Source organism: Macaca fascicularis, chromosome 14 (genome assembly GCF_037993035.2).
Source record: "Macaca fascicularis isolate 582-1 chromosome 14, T2T-MFA8v1.1".
Classification (NCBI taxonomy): domain Eukaryota; kingdom Metazoa; phylum Chordata; class Mammalia; order Primates; family Cercopithecidae; genus Macaca; species Macaca fascicularis.
The window spans coordinates 42851079-42877270 of NC_088388.1; the positions used below are offsets into that span (position 1 = coordinate 42851079).

Here is a 26192-nt window from a genome sequence, read left to right on the forward strand (position 1 = left end):
GCATGACATGCCTACTAGTTCTTGGCGACTGTGATGTGACTATAATAAAAACATTTTCCTTCATGACAAACATTTTCATGTCTGTATGTCTTGCCATACCTGATTAAACAAAATCCCAGGTACATCTTAAAACTCCTTCATAAGATGAATTGGGGCATATTCCTTCTGCCTGTGTTTTCTGAAAATATTTGTATGAGATCGGTTTAATTTCTTATACGTTTGGTAGAAAACACCAGTGTACCCATCTGGGACTGGAGAATTGCTTATAGAAAGATTTTTAATTACACATTCATTTATATATATAAATAATATATACATTTCAAATTATATATGTAAATATATATATTTCAAATATATATGTGTTCAGATTTTCAATTTTGATCACTTTTAACATTTCTGCTAATAGTTATTTGTGTCTTTTCTTTTTGATCACTCCATCTAGACTTTATTAATTGTATTGACCTTTAAAAATATAATTTGAAGCTGGGCATGGTGGCTCACGCCTGTAATCCCAGCACTTTGGGAGGCCGAGGCAGGCAGATCACAAGGTCAGGAGATGGAGACCATCCTGGCCAACATGGTGAAACCTCGTCTCTACTAAAAATACAAAAATTAGCTGGGCATGGTGGAACATGCCTGTAATCCCAGCTACTCGGGAGGCTGAGGCAGGAGAATCGCTTGAACCAGGGAGTCAGAGGTTGCAGTGAGCCGAGATTGTGCCACTACACTCTAGCCTGGCGACAGAGTGAAACTCTATCTCAAAAAAAAAATATATATATATACACACACACACACACACAAATATATATATATGTATATATACACACAAACATATATAAATATATATGCATGTATACATACAAATGTGTGTATGTATATAAAATTTAGAGTTTCATTTATTCTGTTATTTCTAGTTCATTTCTAGTCATATTTTCATAGTTCCTTCCTTCTACTTAACTTGGTTTAATTTACTCTTCTTTTCCTATTTTCATAATATACAACACAAGTTCAATTTCATATCTTTTTTTCTCATTGAGAAGAGCTATATGTGTTCTTTTAAGCACAAATTTTAGCTGTATTCACAAATATAAAGTGCATTTTATACTGAATTTTTATTCATTACAAAGTATTTTCTAATTTCCATTGTGAGTTCTTCTTTGACCCATGTATTATTCACATCCTTGTTTAATTTCCAAATGTTAGCAACTTTCCACATATAGCTGTGTGACTGATTTTTTTCATTAATTTCATTTTGACCAAAGAACATATTCTATATAACTTTAATCCTGTGAAATTTACTAAAACTTAATTTATGGCTCAATAGATGGTCTGTTTTTGTGTTGCAAGTTGCACTTGAGTATGTGTTCTATTGACATTGAGTGAAATATTTTATAAATGTCAATTAGGTCAAATTGTATGATAATGTTAAGTCTTCTGTATTTTTACTTATTTTCTTTTTGTCATGTCAGCTTACAAGAGAGGAATGTTTATTTTCCAACTATATAATATGACTTATTCTGAACTATAATATGTTCTATTAATATGGCCATTTCACATTTTTCAGATTTATGTTTGCACAGTATTATTCCACCCTTTTATTTTTAACCTATAATAGTTCATACAGGCATACCTCATTTATTGTGCTTCACTTTATTGTGCCTGGCAGATACTGTTTTTGTTACAAATTGAAGGTCTGTAGGAACCTTGCATCAAGCAAGTCTATCAACACCATTTTCCCAAGAGCATGTGCTCACCTCTTGTCTCTGTGTCACATTTTGATAATTCTCACAATATTTCAAACTTTTTCATTATTATTATATTAGTTATGGTGACCTGCAATCAATGATCTTTCATAATACTGTTATAAATGTTTTCAGGTGCCATGAACCACACCCATATAAGATGATGAATTTAATCAATAAATGTATGTGTTGACTGCCCTACTGACCAGCCATTCCTCAATCTCACTCCCTCTTTTCACAACCTTCCTATTAACTGAGACAAAACAATATTGAAATTACGTCAGTTAATATCCCTACAATGGTTTCTGAGTATTCACATGAAATAAAAAGCTACATGTCTCTCACTTTAAATCAAAAATAAAAAAATTATTAATCTTAGTGAGGAAGGCATTGTGAAAGATTACAAAGGTCAAAAGCTATGCCTCTTGCACCAAAGAGTAAGCCAAGTTGTGAATGCAAATGTTTTAAAGGAAATTAAAAGTGCTACTTCAGTGAAGACGCAAATGATAAGAAAGTGAATCAGTATTATTGCTGATACAGAAAAGGTTTTAGTGGTCTGGATAGAAGATCAAACAAGCCACAATATTCCTTTACACCAAAGCCTATCCAAAGCAAGGTCCTAACTCATCAATTCTAAGAAAGCTAAGAGAGGTGAGGTAGCTGCGAAAGAAAAGTTTAAAGGTAGTAGAGGATGATGATACATGAGGTTTAAGGAAAGGAGCTGACTTCATAACATAAAATATCATAAGATAGTGAAAGTAGGCGTCCAAAAATGTTACAGGTAGAGTCAGAGGACAGTAAACAACCTAAGCGGCCAAAAATGTCACTGCATGCATCATCATATTCTTTGATCAGACTCACAATGTGTTTACCCTCCTTATCCACGGTCATTTGAACCTTATGATAAATCTTATTTGAAGATTTTATGAACATTAAATCATAATCCAATAAATAGTCTCTCTTCTGGCCAATATATCTCCATGGGTATAACATCCTGAGAAGGGTATAAATCAAATGCAAGGAATGCCTGGTCCTCAGTGTCTAAATTGTTATAAACTTGTTAACAGTAGACAAATCTATTTTTCCTACCACTTTTGTATTGCACCGTATACTTGTATTTGGGAGAGAAAAGGTTTGTCACAGGAGAAGTCATATAATTCTACAGTGTGCTTTTTTTTTTTTTCTTTCCTGTCCCTTGGTGGAACTCCCTGTGGCCAAGGGCCTTAACAGTCAAAAGACAAATAGTTAATTAATTGTTCTAAACCACATAGGAATGGATGTGGACAGACATTTGTTACTTCTTAAAATTATTATTTTAAGTAAAAAAGCCAACAACAAAACAAAACAAAAAAAAGTTACAAGACAGACTTATTTTTAACTTCTATGTGTTGAGCTACTGTGAGCTTGGTTTTTGTTACAGACTTATAGTAGTTAGCCTTATATACCAAACATAAGCATTGTTCTGAGAAATATAGATACATAGATAGATAGATAGATAGATAGATAGATAGACAGACAGACAGACAGACAGACAGACAGACAGATAGATAGATAGATAGATAGATAGATAGATAGATAGATAGATAGATAGATAGTGTTATACCCAGGAGGCTTTGTTACAAGATATTTTTATCCTGTTAGTAAAGAATTTCCTTTAATTCTATAGTAAGCAGAAAATTTCTATGGTTGGGGTGGATGCAAAAGTGACACATAATAGCTTAGAAGGCAACTAAACTTGTTTTACCAGCTGTTTAGGCATTTTTATACTCCCTTCTTGATTTGGAGGATTTGACCTAACCTAATTTTTTCGCTGAAAGCTGGCCCTTAATATCTTATGCACCCACCTTTTCTCCAACAGTCGAGGCAGCTTGTATAGTTTTGGCAGCAGAATATTAGCAGTGAAACAGGTCCAGGCCCAGTGGGATACAAAAAGACGGAGATTCATACCTCTGGTTTTCAAAATACCATGATTTTGGTTTCCTTGGATGTAAAACAAGGAGAGATAATTAACATTTATAGTTTGACAATTATAAGAGTAATTCATATATCAGAATAGAAAAAGGAACCTATTACATTAGGGCACTAACTAAAAATATGAAGAAAAATTATAACTTGGTGCTTTCTAGAGGATTCTTGTAGCCAAGAAATAATGATCTAATCTGTTCTCAAACAGTTAGGGATGAAATCTAGTATTAAGTGTTATGTCTTACCCTTGAAACATTTTTTAGCTGCCCTTTTAATCAAACAAAAAATTATAGCAAGGCCAATTTGTGTGCGAGGTAAGGTTTAGGCTTATGATGCTTGCCTGAATAGCTGCATAAAATGCAGCAAGAATTGATTGGCCATATAGACTCCTTTTGAGTTGGTTTTGCTGAAAGTTTACCTAAAAATAGGATACTTTAGTTTCAGTCTTGGTAAAATATCCAATGTCTCCAATTGTTTGAAAAAAATAATTGTAATTGAACTTATGCAGACAACTACATTGTCATAACATTCAATCTGAATTTTGGAGGACTCAGAAAGGTAAATTTGCTTAAAAAAAAAAATTTTACCCAAAAAACTTAAAATATTTTTTGACCCTTTTTAAACCAGAGCCACAGCTTTTAAAACAAGTGTTTGTTTGCCTTGGAAATGCCATTTACAAAACAAACAGCTCCTGAGAACTATTAGGCAATGTAGAATTTAGCAGCTCCTCACAATTAGTCCTAGAAAAGAGGCTCTTTGCTTATTAGGTAGCAAGATTTTGTGTAAGCCATTTTTATTTTACCATGGAACTCTTTTGGGAAACATTATTTCCATTATCATAGGGGTAGCTTCAGTTAATATTTCATAGCAAGGCAGTAAATGCCCTATCAAGTAGAAATTGCCTAGTTCGGTCATCGTCAGTGAAAGGTACTCACAGTTTTTTCCATCAGCCCCGATAAAAGCTCCACATAAAGGGCTATGCAGCAGAGGAAAGCGTTACCCTATATTTGTGGGCTTTTACTAGTTTCTATGTAGTGTGTTTAAATAACATTTTTAAACAAATAAATTTAGTAAATGTTTAAATAACATTTCCTAAAGAGCTGATTTATATGTCTTCAGTTTGTATAGTACCAGAAAAGGGAAAAACATCCTCCAGGTAGATATAGTACCCATTTTCATAAGACTTTTCAGTAAAAGGGGGTTACAACTACCTTACATAAAGCTGGTTTAAACATCTTAAAATCTATAATTCTTTTAAACTGCATGTTTTTATGTTCAGGTCTCAGGAACCCTTTTTTACCCCCAGACCATTTTACTTTTTCTGGTGAAAAGGGTTTGATTTCCCAGCACGGAGTTACATCTATAAGACCTATGAGGGACCGCAGATTTGATAAGCCTTCTTAAACAGTCCTGTCATTCTGTCACAGAGGCACCCATGTAAAAGGGGTCCCCTTAACCCCCAAATTTACCATGACCTAGGTAATAGGCATATTTGGCACGAGGTTATCCCAGTTATCATAAAGCTAGTCCAACATGGCTTGCATATGAAGCATATTAACTGCTTCATCTGCGGTACTTCACTTGGTATTTTATAGGGAGAGTGGGGCAATCCCCTTCTCAGTGCAAACAAACCTTACAATGGCATTATCTGGCCCACTAGGCTGATTGCTTTCTTAGGAATAACCTCCCGTGCATTTGGAACACATATACTCAGTGATTGTTCAGTAAAAAGCTGTGGGTCTTACATTAATCCAAACAAGCTCTTAAATTCTATAGCATTTAAAATTAATACTTTTGTCCTTAGAGTGTTTATTTTTGTAATCCACTATAGTAAAGATGTTTTTGAAGAAGTTGAATGATACCAATCTACAAAATGGAACAACTGCTTTATATTGCACCCTTTGGTTTTAAACAGTTACTTGGTTTTATCCTTCCCCCATATCGACCATTTTCTTGGTAACCACAGGGCTCACAGTTTTGTTGCCCTGTTTTTTTTTTTGTTTTTTTTTTTTTAACTTATTTAGTTTTATCTGTATATTTTCCTTTTTTTATAAAGCAACTCTTAAATAGTTTCTTAACCAAAAAAACTTAAGATTTTTTGAAAATTGACATTCTTGTGTTTATAAAATTTTAACAAAAGCATACTTTATGCTTCTACTACTCTAACTTTTTAGTAACCCAAATTTCCAGTGGGGAGAAACTGAGGGTTTAAATATGACTTTAAGATTTTTAAATTACTGAAGAGTTTTGAGATTAAACTCACCGAAGTCATTTTACCAAAGATTATCAACATTATGTGAATTAAAAGGCATCTGAGCTAGCTTCTACCAATTTGATAAGCACTTACATTTTTTAAGTTACTCCATCAGAGCTCTTTTATGTAGCTTGGTGGTGAAATATCACTTCCACATGACAAATATAAATATAGGAATATAACAGGCATGCAAAATAAAAGTCATGTTCAAAAGTTACTTTATTTGCCGGTTTTCAAAAAAAAAAAAAATTATTTCCCTTACTTTAGATAATTAGTAAAAGTTACAGGAACCAAAAAAAGGTGAAGGAAAGAGCCATCATTTTAGGCCTTTTCAAAAGAGAAAGAGTGGCACTTTTAAGATATCAATCTGAAGAATGTCAAAGAGGAGATTACAGAATTAAAAAACTTAAAAATTTCCTGCATTAAAAATAAGTCAACATTTCTAATAAAATATTGTTTTAATCAATTATTTAGTTTTGTATTAGTGCATTTTTAAATATTAAAGACTTATCTCTAGAAATATTATTATAGTTTCTTTTTAATTATAGCCAACTGAATTATACAACCCCTTAAAAATTCTTTTTACTAACCATATTACGACTTACACAGACCACTCACAGTAGTTAGACTTTCTGTTTTGCCCTAAATATCTCTCTTTCTTGAGCAACCCAGTTGTTTTGTTTTAGGGCAAAAGTTCACCACACAAGATTCTTTCTTTCCTTTTACCTCCTTTACCAAAAATACCTCTTCATATCTTTAACATCCTTTATATCTCTTATTTCCTGATTCCTTTACCTTGTTTCATACATAACCCTTAAATAAGCTTTGAATTAGATGAAGATATTTTACCTTCAATAAGAACACTAAAGAAGTTTTTTATATTTTTTAATTTGGAAATTACCCAGATAGTTAATATCAAATAACCTTAGATCCTAAATTATGACACGTTTGTTCATAAGTATTTATTCCATTACACTTACCTGATTAATAGTTTACCTAGATTATTTATAAAAACTGTGATAGCTAGTATTTAAAGTTATTTTCCTATTAACCATTTTTATAACTTAATTTCAGGTATTTACTTAAATAATAACACTTATTAATTTTAAGGGTATTTATACCAAAAACTCAGGATTTAGCTGTTTTCTTTCAGCCAACAATATTTTATAAGCATATACAAGCAAAGATCATTCTTTCTTGGACTGGGTTTTATAGTTTATAACCCTTATGGCAAATCTGATAGTATTCTGCAGGAATAAACATGAAACTACGTGATCAGTAAATGCAAACAAAATGCTAACATTGCTGATATTATTTTACCAATAGTTTTAAAGCCACCTTATTTATTAAAGATTTTACTTAAGTCATGCAAACTCGAAAAAACATTTTACTACTCTTTTTTTTTTAAGCCTCTGATTTAAGCACTTTTACCTATTTTATCTATATTTTAGTAGTGAAACACTGTATGCATGACATAAATACATGGACATATCTAGGCATGCCGATAGAGGTACATTTATAGATTCATAAAGACTTCCTTCCTTTTCATTTTTTTTTTTCAATTTTAGACTTTCAAATTCTTGATAACATGTTGCACCACCTAAGTAGTTTTCAGTTAAAAAGACCTAAATTTGCATATTAAAGGAAACAACTCAGGTGACAATCAGCAAAATTTACATCATAAGGTACAGAAAGAAAAAGTTTGGTACGCTAAAGGAAAATTAAAATGAATTCATCTGCCAATTAAACATAAAATTATAGAATTTATAAAGGCCTTCAAATACATACACACATATATACATACATACATATACACACACAAAGATCCTATAGATTTACTTTAGTACTTTGGCCATGAGATGAATATAAATTCTCCAGTTTGCAAAAAAACGGTTAGATCCAAACAGTGGGTTTTTTTTTTTTTTTTCTTAGTCCACCAGATTTAAAGCAGGCAGAAAATAGAGAAAGAGAACTTAAGAACTCTATAGTTTGCAGGTCGACCTTAGGGCTCTTTTTCCTTAAAGTAATATGTGCACAAAGACCATATTACTTCTATTTTACATAAACTCTGGAAAGTAGAGTTGCCACAAAACCTACGGAGTGCTCAAAAGGGGGTCATTCTCCTTGTTTATTTCCATATTCTTAGTGAATTTATTTCCTACTTTTTTTTTTTTTAAGGAGGAACTGATGAGCCGTGGATGAAAACGACAGTTCAGTTCCTCACTCAAACATGCACGGACAAGCCAAATTGAGATTAATTCTGAGAGAAAAGCAATTGAGGAGACCCTTTAGAAATGCATCTCTGAACTCAAATTGAGATCCTAAAGCAACAAATTCCTAGGAGAACAAAACAGCTCGGATAAATCAAGGACTATCAACCAAAACTGGAGGTCCGAGGCACAGGAGGACTCACCAGTTCCACAGGAGCAGAAGCTCAAACTTGGTGAGGCTTCAGTGGGCTCCAGCTGGTACCTTAGCTCTGGTTTTGGGATACACCTTCGGGATCCAGAGTCTTCTCTGAGGCCCCGTGTGTTTGGGCACCGTATTATTGTCGACAAAAAGAGTCGAACTCTGTAAATTATTTGAAGAGATTTATTCTGAGCCAAATATGAGTGACCATGGCCCGAAACACAGCCTTCAGAGAACCCAAGGTGGTTCGGGCGCAGCTTGGTTTTATACATTTTAGAGAGGTATGAGACATCAATCAAATACATTTAAGAAATACATTGGTTTGGTCCAGAAAGGCAGAACAGCTCAAAGCTAGAGCTTCCGGGCTATAGGTAAATTTAAACATTTTCTGGTTGACAATTGGTTGAGTTTGTCTGAAGACCTGTGATAGATAGAAAGGGAATGTTCAGGTTAAGATAAGGATTGTGGAGATCAAAGTTCTTTTGAAGCCTTATAGTGGCTGCCCTTAGAGACAACAGGTGGCCAGTGTTTCCTATTCAGATCTTAGTTAATCTCTTTAGGATTGGGAGGGTCTGGAAGAAAAATATCTAGCTATGTTAATAGAGATTCTTTACAGCTGCACATTTTCCCCCACAAATAAAAGCTTTGTAGGGTCATTTCAAAATATGGCAAAGAAACATGTTTTTGAATAACATATTTTGATTTTTTTTCTTTGTCTTGTAATGTTATGCCAGAGTTATGTTGGAAAGTAAATCATGATATATAGGATTAAATAAAATCCATCTGATGAGAATTTATGATTTGTAGGGCATGACTCCCCGGACCCCTTAGATAGGGATTTGGGCAAGATAAAAAAAGTCAGAGTTTAGTCCTCCTTCCATACATGTAAAATATAAATCAGTTATTCCATTTTTAGGTAGTCAAGACAAAAAAAAACTTCACACAAATAACTGCACACAAATATTCATGGAGCTTTGTTCGTAATGTCCTGAAAAGGCTCAAAGGAGCCCATACATCCATGAATAGGTAAATTGACTTTTGGGGGGTTTTGGAGTTGTTGTTATTGTTTGTTTGTTTGTTTTGAGATGGGGTCCCACTCTGTTGCCCAGGCTGGAGTGCAGTGGTGTGATCACGGTTCACTCCAACCTCGACTTCCTTGGGCTCATGTGTTTCTACCACCTCAGCCTCCCCAGTCACTGGGACTACAGGCACACACGACCGTAGTCAGCTATTTTTTGTATTTTTTGTAGAAATGGGGTCTCCCCACGTTGCCCAGGCTGGTCTCAACCTCCTGGGCTCGAGTGATCCTACCTCTTCACCCTCCCGAGTAGCTGATACTACAGGCGAGAGCCACTGTGCCCCCTGGGAAATTAACTTTTTAAATGTAGCATACTTATAACAATGTAATATTAAGAAACAGACACACAATAACACTGATGAATTTCAGAAACTTTATGTAGAAGGAGCAGAGCCAGACAAAAGAAGCACTTATGATATATTTCCATTTCTATGAAATTTTAGATAATGTGTAGTTAATTAATAGAGACAGAAAACAAATCAATATTTGTCGTGGGCTAGAGGTCAATGAGTGGTTGTTTGGAAAGTGGCACAGGGTAACCTTGAAGAGTAAAGGAAATGTTGTATACCTTCTTATGGTGTTTACAAGAGCACATATAATTGTCAAAAACTCTAATATCAAAGAAAATTTGCACCTGACAGAGTTAAACAGGAACAAAAGACTTTATTTAAGACCATTGTAATAGGGCACAGAAAGAGGGCTCAATGCCACTGAAAAAAAAAAGCAGATAGATTTTAAGCACAGAGTGGAAAAAATCACAGAGGGGAGAGATTTTAAGCACAGAGTGGAAAAGTACTGTATGTTGGTCAATAGAGTTAGACCATCTGTGTTCAATGATTGGTGCTTAGGGAAGTCAGGCTCCTACTCTCCCACAGAGATTAGGAGATAAGAAAAGGTTCTACCTTTCTTAATTATTGCATTTCAAAGAGATGGCACCTAGGTTTTTGAGAAAGATGGTTCTGCATTGTAGAACTGATAAGAGGCCAGAAGATTTACATCTTAAAGGAGCAGAGAAAATGTACACTTTGCAAGTTTTTTTAAAGTGAATGGTCTAAAAATAGGGAAGTCAGAGGCCAACAATCAGGAAGAACCCTGTCTAAAGGTTAGTCAGGCAGTGGGAAACATTAGGCTATCTTGATCAGTGACTGTATCTGCATTGTTTTTTTGTATACATAATACCTATGATAAAGTTTAATTTATAAATTAGGTTCAGTAAGAGATTAACAAAAACGAATAAAACAATTATAATAATATGCCATTATCACTAATCTTGCACTTGGATCATTAATATGTAAAATAAGGGTTACTGGAACACCAGCACCATAATACCAGAATGGTTAATGTGACAACTGAGATGGCTACTAAGTGACTAATGGGCGAGTAGCTTAGACACCGTGGATATGCAGGACAAAGGGATGATTCACACCATTCACATCCTGGGTGTGATGGATTAGGACAGCCTAAGATTTGATAAGATACTTAGAAGGCAAGCAATTTATAATTTATAAATTATTTCTGGAATTTTCCATTTAATATTTTTGGACCTCAGTTGACCATGCAGTTGACAATATATGCAAAACAATTATTGTATATTTCATTTATGTAACTTAAAGATTATAGTGATATTAATGTTGAATAAACTGAAACTTTACCAAATCAGGAAAGGAAGGCACTACTGTACACCTAAAGTAGATGTGTTAATTGTATTTTATATCTCATAAAGTTTATTAAAAATAAAAATCAATAAACCATGGAAAGTGTTGGGGAAATAATTATGTCATGGAAAGTGTTTTCATAATAATTAAAACCAAAATCCCTACAAACGCAGGAAATAAACAGTTTTATCACTGAATAAGCATTAAACCAATTGTGATTTCTATCAGAAGCAATCTACTAAAGAGTTTGCAATGAAAAAATTCTTCACCGTTTTTATATAGCCTGGCAGATACAATCCACTACACACATGTTAATTGTTTTTATCTAAAGAAAATCTAAAGGAAAGAATAACACTTGTATCTCTTGACAAGCAGAAAGCTCCATCTTGAAGCCAAGGGCCTAGACAGTAAACTACCATGAAGACGGGGAGACAGGTGCCACTCTTGGATGTTTTCATTTCTAACAGAAAGCCAATAGGCCTCCAAAGACATTCGGAGGATACAAAACTGGCAAGAGACTTATTTAGATTCCTTCCTTCCTTCCTTCCTCCCTCCCTCCCTCCCTCCCTCCCTCTTACTTTCAACTGAATCTACTGGCGAGAGCTAGGCTCACTGCAACCTCCGCCTCCCGGGTTCAAGCGATTCTCCCTGCTCAGCCTCCCGTGTAGCTGGGATTACAGGCGTCCACCACCACGCCTGGCAAAGTCTTGTATTTTTAGTAGAGAAAGGGTTTCCCCACGTTGGTCAGGCTGGCCTTGAACTCCTGACCTCAGATGATCCAACCACCTTGGCCTCCGAAAGTACAGGCGTGAGTCACTGAGCCTGGCCTGCTTTTTTTTTTTTTTTCCATACATTTCAGTGAGACAGAGATATTACAATTTCAAGTTTTCTAAACACAATGCTAAAGAGGAGGTGGGTAGTTATCTTTCTCTTTTTGCAACAGAGAACCTTCACAGATTTTTATTTACCCTTAGAAAGCGCCCATGCAATCGAATAATAGTTTTAAAAAAGCATCATCCCCTATTATTTAAGGAATAAACTACCATTTCCTTCTATAATATGGAAGAATTTAAAAAACATTATGGCTTTTGCAAAACATATCGTATATTTCATTTATGTAAAACTTAAAGACTATAGTGATATTATTTATGCAAAACTTAAAGACTAAAGTGGTATTAAACAAATTAATAGTTTCCTGGATCTAGGTATAGGATAGAGTATTGAATGGTATTGGGTATAATAGATTTTTGGATGATGGAAAACTTACATATCTTGAATGTGGTGATCACATGTTTGTTAAAACCAAGTGAACTCTACAATCAAAATAAGTGCATAATATTATATGTAAATTATATATCTATAAAAAATTAACCAGTAAGAATATGTATCAAAAAGTTGACAATGGTTTTGAGATGCTGTCACTATACATCCTTTTTGTAATGTTTCAAAATTTTCCAATAAGCAGAAATAACTAATAGAATGCAAAAATAAAATAAAATAAAATAAAAGCATTTGTGTGCGGACGAGGTCAGTAACTTCAGTATCACCTGTGGGTTTACTGGAACTGAATCTCAGGTCCCACCTTATACTCACTAAATCAGCATGTAAATTTTAACTAGTTGCCCAGGTGATTCTCATACTTATTAAAATTTGAGAAGAATGTTATTAAAATATTTCTCAATAGATGAAACTTTATTATTTCTCTCGGAGTGATAAGTGACTCCTAAATACCAGAAACTAGTGGAAATCTCAACTAATGCCACATTTATGACGCTAGATTCATCGTCATAATAATGGATTTTATATTCTGCCCTCTGTTCTGGTACAGCATTGTCACTAAGGGAGCAAAGGGTACTGATGTTGACTTGGAATTTGGGCTTTAATTTCTAGGATACCAGAGTCCCATCTCATAAAAAAGGTAGCATGAACTACCCAGAGTTGTGCCACTTACTCATTTGTAAATGGTAAGGCAAGGCTAGCAGGAAGAGCTTTGGAACCGTAGCGAAGCTTTTCCATCCCTTCCCTGCGTTGCTACCCACAGCAGGTGCTTCCTGGAACCTAGGCTTTGGCCACAAGCCCTGCGCTCTCGTGGCGGGGCTACGCGGAGCTGTGGGTGAGGAAGGGGCAATGCCTTATGGGGACGCAGCTGAGCTGTGGGGACTGGTTGGTGTCGCGAGAAGAGGGGGGCGGTGTCGCGAGAAGAGGGGGGCGGTGTCGCGAGAATAGGAGGGCGTTGCCGCAGAGAGGCGAGACGGGGCGGAGCCGCGGGGTGGGGGCGGGGCGTTGTCGCGGGGTGGGGGCGGGGCGTTGTCGCAGGGGTGGAGCCGAGCCAGTGGACGGTGGTGGGGGCGGGGCAAGCGCGGAGGACCAGGGACGCGCTTCCGACCGCGCAGTTAGCGCCTCCTGGCCTGGGGGGAGCCCGGTCAGGGTTCCCCAGTTGTTGTCCCTATGGGGCTGTGTTTTCCTTGTCCCGGGGAGTCCGCGCCTCCCACGCCGGACCTGGTGAGTAAAGCAGGTCCCTGCGTCCGCCGGGCTGCGCCTTGAGCACCTGTCCTCGGGCTGCGGGGCGGGCCGGGCCGTTGGACCTAGGGGCGCAGGTCGAGAGCCCGCGAGGGGGACCCTGCTGGCGAGGACGGGTGGACGGGTCAGGAGGGTCGCTGGGTCCTGTCAGAGCGACCTAGGCCGCTGCCTCCGTGTAGATCTCCACTTTTGTAACAAAAAATTGTCCAAAGGCGGCTGTGGCGTCTTTTACCTTCCACTGAGTTGGGCTGCTCCGGGAATTCGTAGGGCGCCGGCGCACGCAGAGGGCGTTGCGCGTGGGACATTCTAGGGGATGCGGTAGATGGAATTCGGCGCAAAAAGACATTGCTTTCACCGGGAGCTCTTTAGTCGTCTAGGAGAAGTGCATTTTCAACTGTGTCTACCATCTTTTAAAAGAAGGTGCTCAGAAAGTCGCTTATACGCCTGAGCTTTATCGGATATGTTATTTTAATGATTTCTTTTTAGTATTTATCTGATTATTTTACGTTCTCCCTTTAAAAGAATATGTAGTACAGAGTGTCCAATTTGTAATGTTGTCGTATTTGACAAAAATGCTGGACACCCAGTTACATTTGAATTTGAGATATACAAGTAATACATTTATAATATAGTTTTGTGCTGTGCAATATTAGGGATCTAGTTCTACAAAAACATTACTCATTGCTTATCTGAAATTCAAATGTAACTAGTGGGTGTGTGGTACAATAACATGTACACTTTTTGTAGCTTTCTGTTAACAATATCTTTACGTTAGTACTCCTTACAGGGAGTTAACATAAACCTGTTTCTCTTCTCTAACTAAACATTAGTTGAAGAAAATGAAGTATTTAGGAAAGTACATTAACTCTTCAGCTATTATAGATACTAAAAATTTAGTACTTATAAATTTGATGTGGGAAAGTTCAGCTTCTCTTTGTTGTTGCTGTTGTTTTAAATTATGTTGATTTTGTTGTTCTGGCTGTTGATAAAATATAACATGTCAGATTGGTTAAGCCCTCCCCCATCCTCATGCTATACCCTCTTGATACCCTCATGATAACCACACGGCTCGCTGCTTGGATGTCACTTTATTAGTGAAGCTTTTACTGACCACGTTAAACAAAATATATTCCCCACAATACCACCTACCCATTCTCCCATTACTTATCTGCCATACCATCTGAGAGGCATTTACTTTGTTATATTTGTCTGTGTGCCCGCAATTGAAATTTGTTTCATTTGGGAGGTGACATTTATCTATGTTTTTACACTGCTGTATCCCAGCACCTAGAAAAAGGGTTTTAATAAGTAGTACATGGTCTAGAAAAATAACATTCACTGTTTTCTGATATGGAACAATACCTGTCATGAAATTACTCCAATCCGTCTCTCCTGCACACTGAGATTAGCCCACTTATGCATTAACTTTTGCTAAAAACACAGGGTTACTTCAGACTCCATTTTAACTAGCAGTATCAAACCATGTATTTTCCTTCTTGTATTTGTAAACATTATTTGTTTTATTATTGCCCTGACTAGCTTGTAGGCCTTTTGATTTAAAAAAAAAAAAAGAGTAAAGAAATGATTATATAGGCAAACCTTGTATCTGTTTTAGCATGTGCTGATTTGAAGGTGTATTGATTAGGAGAATAAAATTCAGAAAGTTGAGTAGCGGCATTCTTTGTGGGACATTTAGGGCCAGTACTGAATATTTTTGTGAACTGTTATAGTACCTATGAAATAAATGTTTATAATTTATTCACAATAATGTTTGTTATTATTTTAATACATATTTTTACGCATTTCCTTAGGAAGAGAAAAGAGCAAAGCTTGCAGAGGCTGCAGAGAGAAGACAAAAAGAGGTAAGATTAAAGATCAAGTTTTGCCTACTTAGATAATTTTGTACTTTATTCTTCATAGATGTCCATAGTTAAATTCTCTAACGCAAATGGCCTTTGATATCCCAAAAATTTACCTTTAAAGGTAATTATTTTCAAAATGATTTCCTTGTTTGTATGAGTTGCATTAATATATTTATATTATTTAATATATGAAAACTATCATATCTTCTCTAAATTCAGATACTCTTTTAGTAACATCCTTCCTTTTAAAATGGCTGTGCATTGTAAAATACAGATGTGAAGCAAGTTTAGGGGAAAATTTGTACAGTTACAAAATACCCAGTGAAGAAATGATGTTTTATGTAAGGCTGTTGTAGAAATACTCCTTTGTTACCAAAAATAAACCAACTCCCTACCCCCAAAGAAAAACCTAGAAAGCAAAGATAGACAAAAATATGTTTTGCACACTGGACAGATTTTTGTTGTCTTTCTGTATTTCTTACCAAATTTCTTCAAGGCTGCATCTCGGGGAATTTTGGATGTTCAATCTGTGCAAGAAAAGAGAAAGAAAAAGGAAAAAATAGAAAAACAAATTGCTACATCTGGGCCCCCACCAGAAGGGGGACTTAGGGTAAGTATTAAAATTTTCTTGTGCTTAACTTAACTGGCATTTTAAAAAACTTAAGTAGCAATCCATTCAATAATTTTCTCCTGAAATGTATTATCAGAAAATTTTGAAATAGTGTAAAATCATGAGTAGTAAATATTGGAAGTTATATCGATTTATTTTAACATTTATTGTAATCAATTAGCTTTTTTCCCCAAAATAAAATAATAGATTTATTATTTTAATGCTATATTTTAATACTCTTATGCTTACTACTAATCTTAAATAATTCAAAAATTCAAGCAATATGGAAAAGTATAAAGAAGTATAAAAGTCATCTAAGTATCATTTTGATAGACATAATTTCTAACCTTCATTTACATACCTTATTAAATTGGATTACACTATAAATTCTGAGCTCTTTTACCCATTGATTTGGAATCTTTGATCTTTCCATTGCCACCCTTTATTATAGTTACGTAAATGTTAATTTGGATCACAGAATGCATACAGGTGTGGGTATCGTACACATACCTCCCAAGGTATGGATCACAGAACTAGACACTGGGAATATAATGGTGGACAAGTTAAGCAGAGTCTGTGAATGCTGGAGTCTTTACAGTCTAGCAGGACTTTAAAGGATTTATTTTTAAAATCCTTTAAAATTACATAAAGCTCAGGAAAATAATGGTTCAGATATTAAGAATTTATTCTTGGTCCATTTTTTAAAGTAAATATAGAAGTTTATTTGTGAAAATGTCTTTAATTTCAGTCATTTATATTTAACTTGTCAAGGATTTGTGAGTACTTTTCAACAGATTCATTTTTTTTTCTTCTCAAAACTACACACACACGCACATACCTACACATGTACATTTACTCATATACTTGCCTACGTGTAGATACTCTCCTAACTTGGGGGTCAGGCAGCTTATGAACACCCTGAGCAGTTTATTTTGGCTCAAGAATATCACAGAAATAAGAATGTGTGTCTGTGTGTTTTACTATTGTAAGTTACTTCATCTAATACCATTTAATGAATGAAATTTTTTTAATAAAGTTTGTTTTTTCATGGTGACCTTTTAGCAATGTATAAGGTAATTAGTTTCAATATAAGATAAATAAGTCTGACCATTTTGCTTATGCTTTTTATAATTCCATAATAGAACAGAATAGGTCTAGTGTAAAGTAAAACAGTTGGGTGATAACAAGGTCAATTCTTTATCAGAAATATAGATTCTTTGAATATTCTGTTGAGATAAAGTGCTGTTTCACTAGGTTTACTTCATATAGGGTTCTCAAAAACAAACACAAAATTACAAAAATTACATTGTAGGACTGGAAATAATGTTGAGATCCACTATTTCACAGTAGAAGTGGTGAAGGTATTAAGTTAAAGTCATATATAATGTTATAGGAGGATACTTTAATCAACACTTAATCATAATTGAGAAGACACTTATTTCACAAGTTCTAACCTAATGAAATTAATATCAGCTTTTAAACTGTAAGAAAGAAAGAGGCTTTCTTAAACTTGAAGCTTCTTACACTCTGAAGTCTATACGTTAAAAAAAAAAAAGCCCCTTTATTATCCCTTCAAAAGTGCTCAAAATGTAAAATGTAAAACATACCCAATGTTAAATTTAGTTCCTGTTTTTCTTTATGTACTGTTCTTGGAAGAAATCTCTCAAACTCCCTTAGTAAAAATTACCTTCAGGACCATGAAACTAGATAGTGGCAGGAGGATTTTTTCCAGTGGCTCACTGTCATTAGCCACTGCTGTTGTCCACTGTGAGCAATTTTTCCTTGGAATATTCCTCATCACCTATCACTAACACACTGGCTTCAAGGGGCATGCTTCATTCTGCTTTACACATGCACAACATGTCAAGAGCATCAAGCGAAAATCAAAATTCTGGAAGGCTCAAGGATAACAGAAGGGAAAAGTACAAGGCAAAAGTACTTAACCCTCAAAACTCTTGGCCTGTGGTCCTTTAAGGGCTCACTCTATCGCCCAGGCTGGGGTGAGATGGGAATGGCTCACTGCAGCCTCAACCTTCTAGGCTCAAGTCATTCTCCCACCTCAGCCTCCTGAGTAGCTAGGACCACAGGCACAGGCACATGCCACCACACCTAATTAATTTTTTTATTTTTGTAGAGACAGGGTCTTGCTATGTTGTCCAGGCTGGTCTCTTAACTCCTGGCCTCAAGTGATCATCCCATCTTCTCAGCCTCCCAAAGCCTCCCCCTCTCAGCCAAGATTACAGGTGTGAGTGACTATGCTTGGCCTCTTCATGTAAATGTTACATGCATGGGTATTCTGTCCTTTGGAATCTGAAGTTGGTAACCACTGGCTCATTTCATCGGCTGGCCTGAAGTATAGGTAGAGTCTTCCTAAGGTAGGAAGGTTAGGAAGACTCTTCCTTAGGTAGAGTGCTGCATCTTTCCAGGGTAATTAGCATGGGTAATGCTGTCTTCTGACTTCTTACCTGAAGAAGTCAATGTAATGATGGCATTAGGATGCAAAGTACTATCAGTACAGGATATAGCAGCACAGGAGTAAGGGCGGACCTCTAGTACAATGGCTTTCAACCTTAGCTGCATGTTGGAGTCTCATAGGCAGCTTTCAGAAAGGATTGTTCATTGAGCTCCACTTCACACCAGTCAGAGTCTCCGAGAGTGGGGTTTAGCCATCAGGAGTGTTTTAAGCTTCACAAGGAAATCTACTGTGAACCCAGATTGAGAATCACTATCCTAGCGTTTATAACACTTGTCCTAAGAAAGATGTTTTGGAAGATAGAGTCCCATGGGAATAAATGTTTAAAAATGCTAAATTGTATATTGTAGACTTTATCCCCTTCTTAGAGATTAAAAAAGGCACAAAATTATGGCCTCTAAGAAATTGTACAACGAAGGAAAGTTTACTTGGATTAATCTTTAATTTTGAAAATTTATTTAAACATAGATTTTATATATATGTATAACACCCAATAATATTCCTTGGATGTACTTGGAAAACACTATCAAGAGATTGCTAAATATCTCTAGTTCTATCCCAGTGGCTCTTCAGGACCTATCACAGATTTAATAGACTTGATTAAACAAAGGAGCAATGGAATATTTTCTCAACTCAAGCAAGGAAAAGACCTTGCCAAACCATTTTTTAATGGTTTCTGCCATTTCTTGACTCCCTGGCCCAAACAAGGATTTTTAAATTTTTGTTTTGTGGTGTTTTATTTTGTGTTCCTTTACTGATTATTAGATATTTAGGATCTTGCTACCGAATAGCAGGTTCACTGTGCAGTGGTTACCAACTGCAGAGTCCAATGGACAGAATACCCATGCATGTAACATTTACATGAAGAGGCCAAGCATAGTCACTCACACCTGTAATCTCAGCTGAGAGGGGGAGGCTTTGGGAGGCTGAGAAGATGGGATGATCACTTGAGGCCAGGAGTTAAGAGACCAGCCTGGGTAACATAGCAAGACCCTGTCTCTACAAAAATAAAAAATAAATTAGGTGTGGTGGCATGTGCCTGTGGTCCTAGCTACTCAGGAGGCTGAGGTGGGAGAATGACTTGAGCCTGGGAGGTTGAGGTTGCAGTGAGCCATTCCCACCTCACCCCAGCCGGGGCGATAGAGTGAGACCCTGTCTCAAAAAAAAAAAAAAAAAACAAAAAACCCCAAAACAAACCCAAAAACATTTAACATGGAGTGAGTTTATTACTTACAGATTGGCAACAAGGGACAACAGAAGCCTAGGATTCATTATAAGCTTGTCTCCCAAGGAAAACTGCCTGGGGTTGATGGCATCTGTGTGTGCCCCACTTGAACCTCAGATGAGTGCCCTGGGTTTTATGACCTGGGGGTTAGAAGGGGAGGTACTACATGACTCCTTGGGCTAAAGCACTAAAGGACATCCTGTTCTTAGGGAGGGACTGGAATAGAGCTTGAGCTGTTCTGGCCATTCACTTGCTATCCCAGGATGTTACATTCCCAGCACATTTACAGTTGTTCCTGAAAACTACAGGCAAGACAGTGGGAGAGAGCTATCCTGCTACTACTCACTGATCTGACCAGATATTTTGTCTTCTTTATACTTTTAAACTATCACCTTATTTCAGGCTTTGGACTGTAATGTAAAATTTTATGAATAGCTGCTATTCAGAAAAATCATTTTGCATTTCTGTGTCCCATATTCCTCTTTTTACCTGTTTGTTCAATAAAATACCGTTATGTAACTTTAAGTAAAATGTACTTTTCTGTCTCTTTTTTATCTTTTCTAGTGGACAGTTTCATAAAGCATAACATGAGTAGAAGAATCTACTGCCAATAACTTTATTATCTGCAATCAAGTAGACTTCATCAATTTAATTTCTTCTCTTTGAATAAATGAAGATTCAGACTTTGTAATATTATTGCCCTTAAGTGCAATGCTAAAAAACTTTGATTTTCAAGCTTAGAAAATGGCTACACTTTTCATTAAATACTAAGTTTTCTACATTTGCTCTTCTGCCGTTAGTGGGCGATTTGCTATTTTTCTTAGTAATTAAAAAATGGAACTAAATAGTGAATATACATACATTGCATGTAAAAATTCTGCATATACCTCTAAGATTAAAATTTGCAGTTGTCTTTTCATCCTTTGTAATATGATCTAACTACTTATATTTGTGCTGCGTCGCCTTACATCTGTTTTTATTTCACTATATATGAGGACGTTTGATGAAACTTACGGACTTAGTGCCTTTAAACTGATCATCAGGGAGAATCTTGAAAAAATCATTTGAAGGGCTGATGTGAAGGAGCACTATAAAGCTTTATAACTTACTAAGTAATGAATCTTCTTAGGCAGATGTTAAATTTTTTCTAATTCATTTTTATTTATGTAGCTTGTAAAATTAACATACCATGTTTTACATTATGATAAAAGGTTTTTTTTGTTTGCTGAATTTAAAATTATATGTTACTGATACCATCAGAGGGCAGTGATGTTCTATTGTATATTAAATTCAGCTCTGTAAAGATCTTTGTAGTAATTGAATGAGTTTAATAATCTGGATGGGTTATAATGAGTAGTAATATATTTGTCCATATTTCATAAGTAGTGTTAATCTTGTGTACTAGAGCTTGATCATAAGATTTATACAGATGTGAAACTGCCAAGGCAAGTATGAATGTATAAAAAAAAATGTAAGTACTGTACTTACAAAAGGTCTACTTCAGATGTAAAAATATTAGGAGGTAATTCTGTACAATGCATAGTCATAAACCTTAACGTTGTTTATTACAAACATGAATTTTATAGCATTTTTTGTTTCTCCTATATAATACACTGAAATAAAAGAATTGGTGTTAGCTATTAAGGCTGATAGCTCTTTTAAATGGCAAGGCCACATGTTGAGCCCTAAATTAGAATTTGCAGTTATTAAGTGCCACTAGAAATTTTAAGTTAAATCAACCAAGTTCACTTGCTTTACGCAAAGGAAACTGAACCACTATCTTCATCTATCCTTCCCACAAAACTTATACTGTGGTGTTTTGTACATGTTAATTTTTAAAAGTTTGAACTATTATAATAATACAGGTCTCTTGACTTCTCATGGAAAAATTATTTTTTCTATTATGGTGTGAAATAGTCTGTGAATATCTAGGAAAACATAAAATTTGACTCAATTTTCTTTATTCTTTAGAGGATTCTTGCTGTTTTTGTTCATAAAGGATAGTGAAATCATTGAACTATAGAATGAAAATTTTTGATTTTATTAAAATGATTTTTTCAAGGCAAAAAGGAAAAGGAATGATCAATAGCTCAGTACATATAGAGCTAGAGCATACCATCCTTGAACTCTGCAAATCCTTTCTCCCATTTTAATATAGCAAGAACAATTTTCTCTTTACTGCATCTTAAAGAATTAGAACTTGGGTTGGTGTAAATGACTTCCTTCCAGGGAATCATGCCCTATTTCTACCAGCAGTTCATACCTAAATGTCATGTTTGTCTATTGTTAACCATGAATGATACTCAGATATATTACTTTTCGGGAAAAATGGAACATGTTACTTCCAACCATGGCCTGTCACCATGAGTGTGATCAGCTTTCTCCAAAACCACGTGGGTTGCATAGCTAAGGGGTGGTACCCAAATGTTAGGAACAGTGTTAGGAAAGGGCAAGGAAAAAGAGGTGACTGGGTGTCTGATGAGAAACCAGTAAATGACTAAAAAAAAACAGTAAATGACTAAAAACATGACTAAAAAACTATATATAATATATAATTATGTGTGTATATCTACATAATATCTGCAAATTCTAATTTATATATGTGTGTGTATATGCACACACACACACACACACACAGTCCAGACATCTCCCTCATAAAATAACTATCAGTTCCTATGAAAACCTTAAGTGGAAGCCAATTTCCCATAGTAAATAATTTAGGAGAAAATTATAATGCTTAAAGTGTTGCTCAAAACCCCTAACTTATTACTAAACTATAATTGGAACAGTAAAATGCATATATGTAATTATCCTATCATGATTTAAAAATTGCTTAAACCATTGCTGCGTAATACTAATCAAACTTACGGCTGCTAACAAAAGTTGTGAATTATTACACGACCCCTTTGTAACGTGCTGCATGTTTTTTGAAACATCTCTATGTGTTTCTATTTGTTCCACTGCTGGTATTTGGAATGTAATTTAACAGTTCCCACACATGGTTTGGTTATAAATTCTGTATTGCCTTTTAGGGATATAAATATACATTTTTTTCTATGTAAAAAATAGCTTTAGCTGTCTCTTTAACAAAATTTTGTCTTTGCTACATCCTCAATACTTAGAACCTGAGTTGGTAGTTAGGGAAACCTCAGGAACATTTTAATCACATTGGGATTCAGAATAGCAAGAGAACCAAACATTTTTTGGTGTGTTCATACAATCCCTGGATTTATAGGTGGATTTTCTATAACGGAAAAATGATGTAATTAGTATCCTGTTTTTTTCCTAAAGAAATAATACTATAATAAAAATTCTGTCCTCTATACCCCAGGAAAATGGACATGAACTTTGAATTTTCCCTTTCTCCAAATGTTTGACTTTTTATTTTCACTGATAAGTATTATGTGATGTCTTTAGAAGACAACAGCAACTCTTGCCAGTTTTGAATACTTTCTGCATAAATAGACCAGTAAGAGGTAAGTAGCCATGACTGCCTACATGTGTTGAGACATAAGGTATATTTCTTTAACATCTCCAAGCAAGCATTTCATATTCTCTTAACTACTATACATGCTCTAAGCTAATTCAAATATAGTATTGTGGCTTTTTTCTTCAATTTTATCAAAAGCTACAGACACAAGGCATTTGTATGTATAACAGACTTTGATGAAGTTTTAGTTCCAGTAACTCAAACACTAAGTTTCCCATTTGACATGGCTTTTTATTGTCCTATTCTCCCTCTTCTAGTTATGCTTCATCTTGCAAATATAAACTTGAAATGTGATTACTATTGCCTACATTACTCCTGTGGATATCATACTTTTTTGTTATATCCTGAATTGCATAGACTTTTTTTTTTTTTTTTTGAGATGGAGTTTCACTCTTGTTGCCCAGGCTGGAGTGCAATGGCGGCGATCTCGCCTCACCGCAACCTCCGCCTCCCAGGTTCAAGCGATTCTCCTGCCTCAGCCTCACTAGTAGCTGGGATTACAGGCATTTGACACCACGCCTGGCTAATTTTGTGTTTTTAGTAGAGACGGGGTTGCTCCATGTTAGTCAGGCTGATCTGGAACTCCTGACCTCAGGTGATCCGCCCTCCTTGGCCTCCCAAAGTGCTGGGATTACAGGCATGAGCCACTGTGCCGTGCCTGCATTGGCTATTTTTATAGTACCAAATTTGTGTTGAGTTTTGAGTTAATGTCTTCTAGTTATAAAAACAGGTTTGATCCATTCTTTGCAAGCACCTCAAACTTATCTCAAGTGGAACTAATTAGTTTTGCATACAGATTGGTGCTATCTAGGCTATTTCTCTGAAATTTATCTTGTCATATAAGTCAGATGTTAAGGAGTTATGCTAAACTCCTTTTCCTATCTAACTCCTAAAATGTCCCTTTCTCTGTCTGTATTTCTTAGACATAGTTACATTATAAGTAACAGACATATTTAAAGTAGGTTAATACCAAGTATCTCATAGGTAGAAAATTCTCATAAGTTCCACAAAAACTTACGGAACTAATAAATGACTTTAGCAATCTTGCAGAATGAAAAATATATGAAAGTCAATTCTATGTTTATATGCAAGCAATGAACAATCTATAATTGAAAGTAGGAAAATTTAAATTACAATATCAACAAATAAAATATTTAGGGAAAAAGAAAACTGTAGACATTAAAAATGACAAAACGTTGCCAAGAAATTAAGATCTAAATGAAGAAACACTGTATGTTTTTGGATTGGAAGATGGTAATTCTTAAATGGGTCTTAAATTCAGTGCAAAATCTCAGCAAACTTTTCTAGAGAATTAAGAATTCTTATTAAGAATCATCTTAATAAGATGATCCTTGAATTTATATGGAAATGCAAGACTTAGAAAAACCAAAACAATTTTGAAAAAACAAAGTAGGGAAGTACTAGCCAAAGCAATCAGGCAAGAGAAAAAAATACAAAGCATCCATATAGGAAAAAAAGTTGTCAAACTGCCTCTCTTTGCTGACAACATGATGCTATACCTAGACAACCTTAATATCTCTGCCAAAAGGTTTTAAAAGAGATAAACAACTTCAGTAAAGTTTCAGGATACAAAATAAATGTGCAAAAATCAGTAGTATTTCTATACATCAATAATATTCAAGTTGAGAGCCAAATCAAGAATGCAACCCAATTTACAATAGCCACACACACAGTAACTACCTAGGAATGCATGTAACCAAAGAGGTGAAATATCTCTAAAAGGTGAATTACAATACACACTGAAAGAAATAAATGGAAAAATGTTCCATGCTTATGGATTGGAAGAATCAATATCATTAAAATGGACATACTGCCCAAAGCAATCTAAATTCAGTGCTATTCCTATCAAGCTACTAATGTCATTTTTTCACAGAATGGAACAGAATAGAGAATTCAGAAATAAAGCTGCACAACTAGAGCCATCTGGTCTTTGACAAAGTTGATGAAAATTGGCAATGGAGAAAGCACTCACTAGTCAATAAGTGGTACTGGAATAGCTGGCTCACCATAAGCAGAAGAATGAAACTCAAGATGGATTAAAGATTTAATTGTAAGATCTCATAGAAGAAAACCTAGAAAACACTATTCTGGATATCGGCCTTGGGAAAACATTTATGCCTAAGTCCTCAAAAGCAACTACAACAAAAACAAAAATTGGCAAGTGAGACTTAAATAGTTTCTGCAAGCAAACTATCAACAGAGTAAACAGACAATCCACAGAATGAGAGAAAATAATCAAACTATGCACCTGATAAAGGTCTAGTATGTAGAATCTATAAGGAACTTAAACAGTGCGACAAGTAAAAAAAATAACCCCATTGAAAAATGGGCAAAATACATGAACAGACACATCTCAAAAGAAGACATACAAGTGGCCAATAAATGTGAAAACATGCTCATCATCACTAATCAGAGATATGCAAATCAAAACCACAGTCGGATACATTTCACGCCAGTCAAAATGGCTAGTATTAAAAACTTTAGAAAACAACAGATGCTGCCGAGGCTGTGGTGAAAAGGGAATGCTAATACACTATTGGTGGGAATGTAAGTCACTCAGTTCAGCCACTGTGGAAAGCAGCTTGGAGACTTCTCAAAGAACTTAGAACTGGCATTAGACCTGATCCAAAAGAAAATAAATCATTCTACCAAAAAAGACATATGCATTCGTGTACGTTCATTGCAGCACTATTCACAATAGCAAAGACATGGAATCAACCTAGGTGTCCATCAATGGTAGACTGGATAAAGAAAATGTGATACATATGTGCCATGGAATATTACACAGCCATAAGACCAACATAATCATGTCCTTTGCAGCAATATGGATGCAGCTGAAGGCCATTATTCTAAATGAATTTATGCAGAAACAAAACCAAATACCACAT

The 26192-nt window shown here is 35.4% G+C and overlaps 1 protein-coding gene and 1 long non-coding RNA gene across 3 annotated transcripts in view; one reads left to right on the forward strand and one right to left on the reverse strand.

The window, feature by feature from the left end:
* LOC102139027 (uncharacterized) overlaps window positions 1-11117 on the reverse strand; it is a 352230-nt gene extending 341113 nt beyond the window's left edge. For both annotated transcript variants that reach the window (XR_010580858.1, XR_010580859.1), the window contains exons 1-2: window positions 8375-11117; window positions 3587-3722 (exon numbers count right to left, since the gene is read on the reverse strand). This is a non-coding gene — a long non-coding RNA (uncharacterized lncRNA). The remainder of the gene's footprint in view (window positions 1-3586; window positions 3723-8374) is intronic.
* A 2320-nt stretch (window positions 11118-13437) lies between these two features.
* SVIP (small VCP interacting protein) lies at window positions 13438-21433 on the forward strand. Its single transcript, XM_005578375.4, has 4 exons — window positions 13438-13605; window positions 15435-15485; window positions 15982-16095; window positions 20358-21433. Exons 1-4 carry the CDS (start codon window positions 13552-13554, stop codon window positions 20370-20372), a joined length of 234 nt encoding a protein of 77 aa, XP_005578432.1. The 5' UTR covers window positions 13438-13551; the 3' UTR covers window positions 20373-21433.
* Window positions 21434-26192: the final 4759 nt, after the last annotated feature.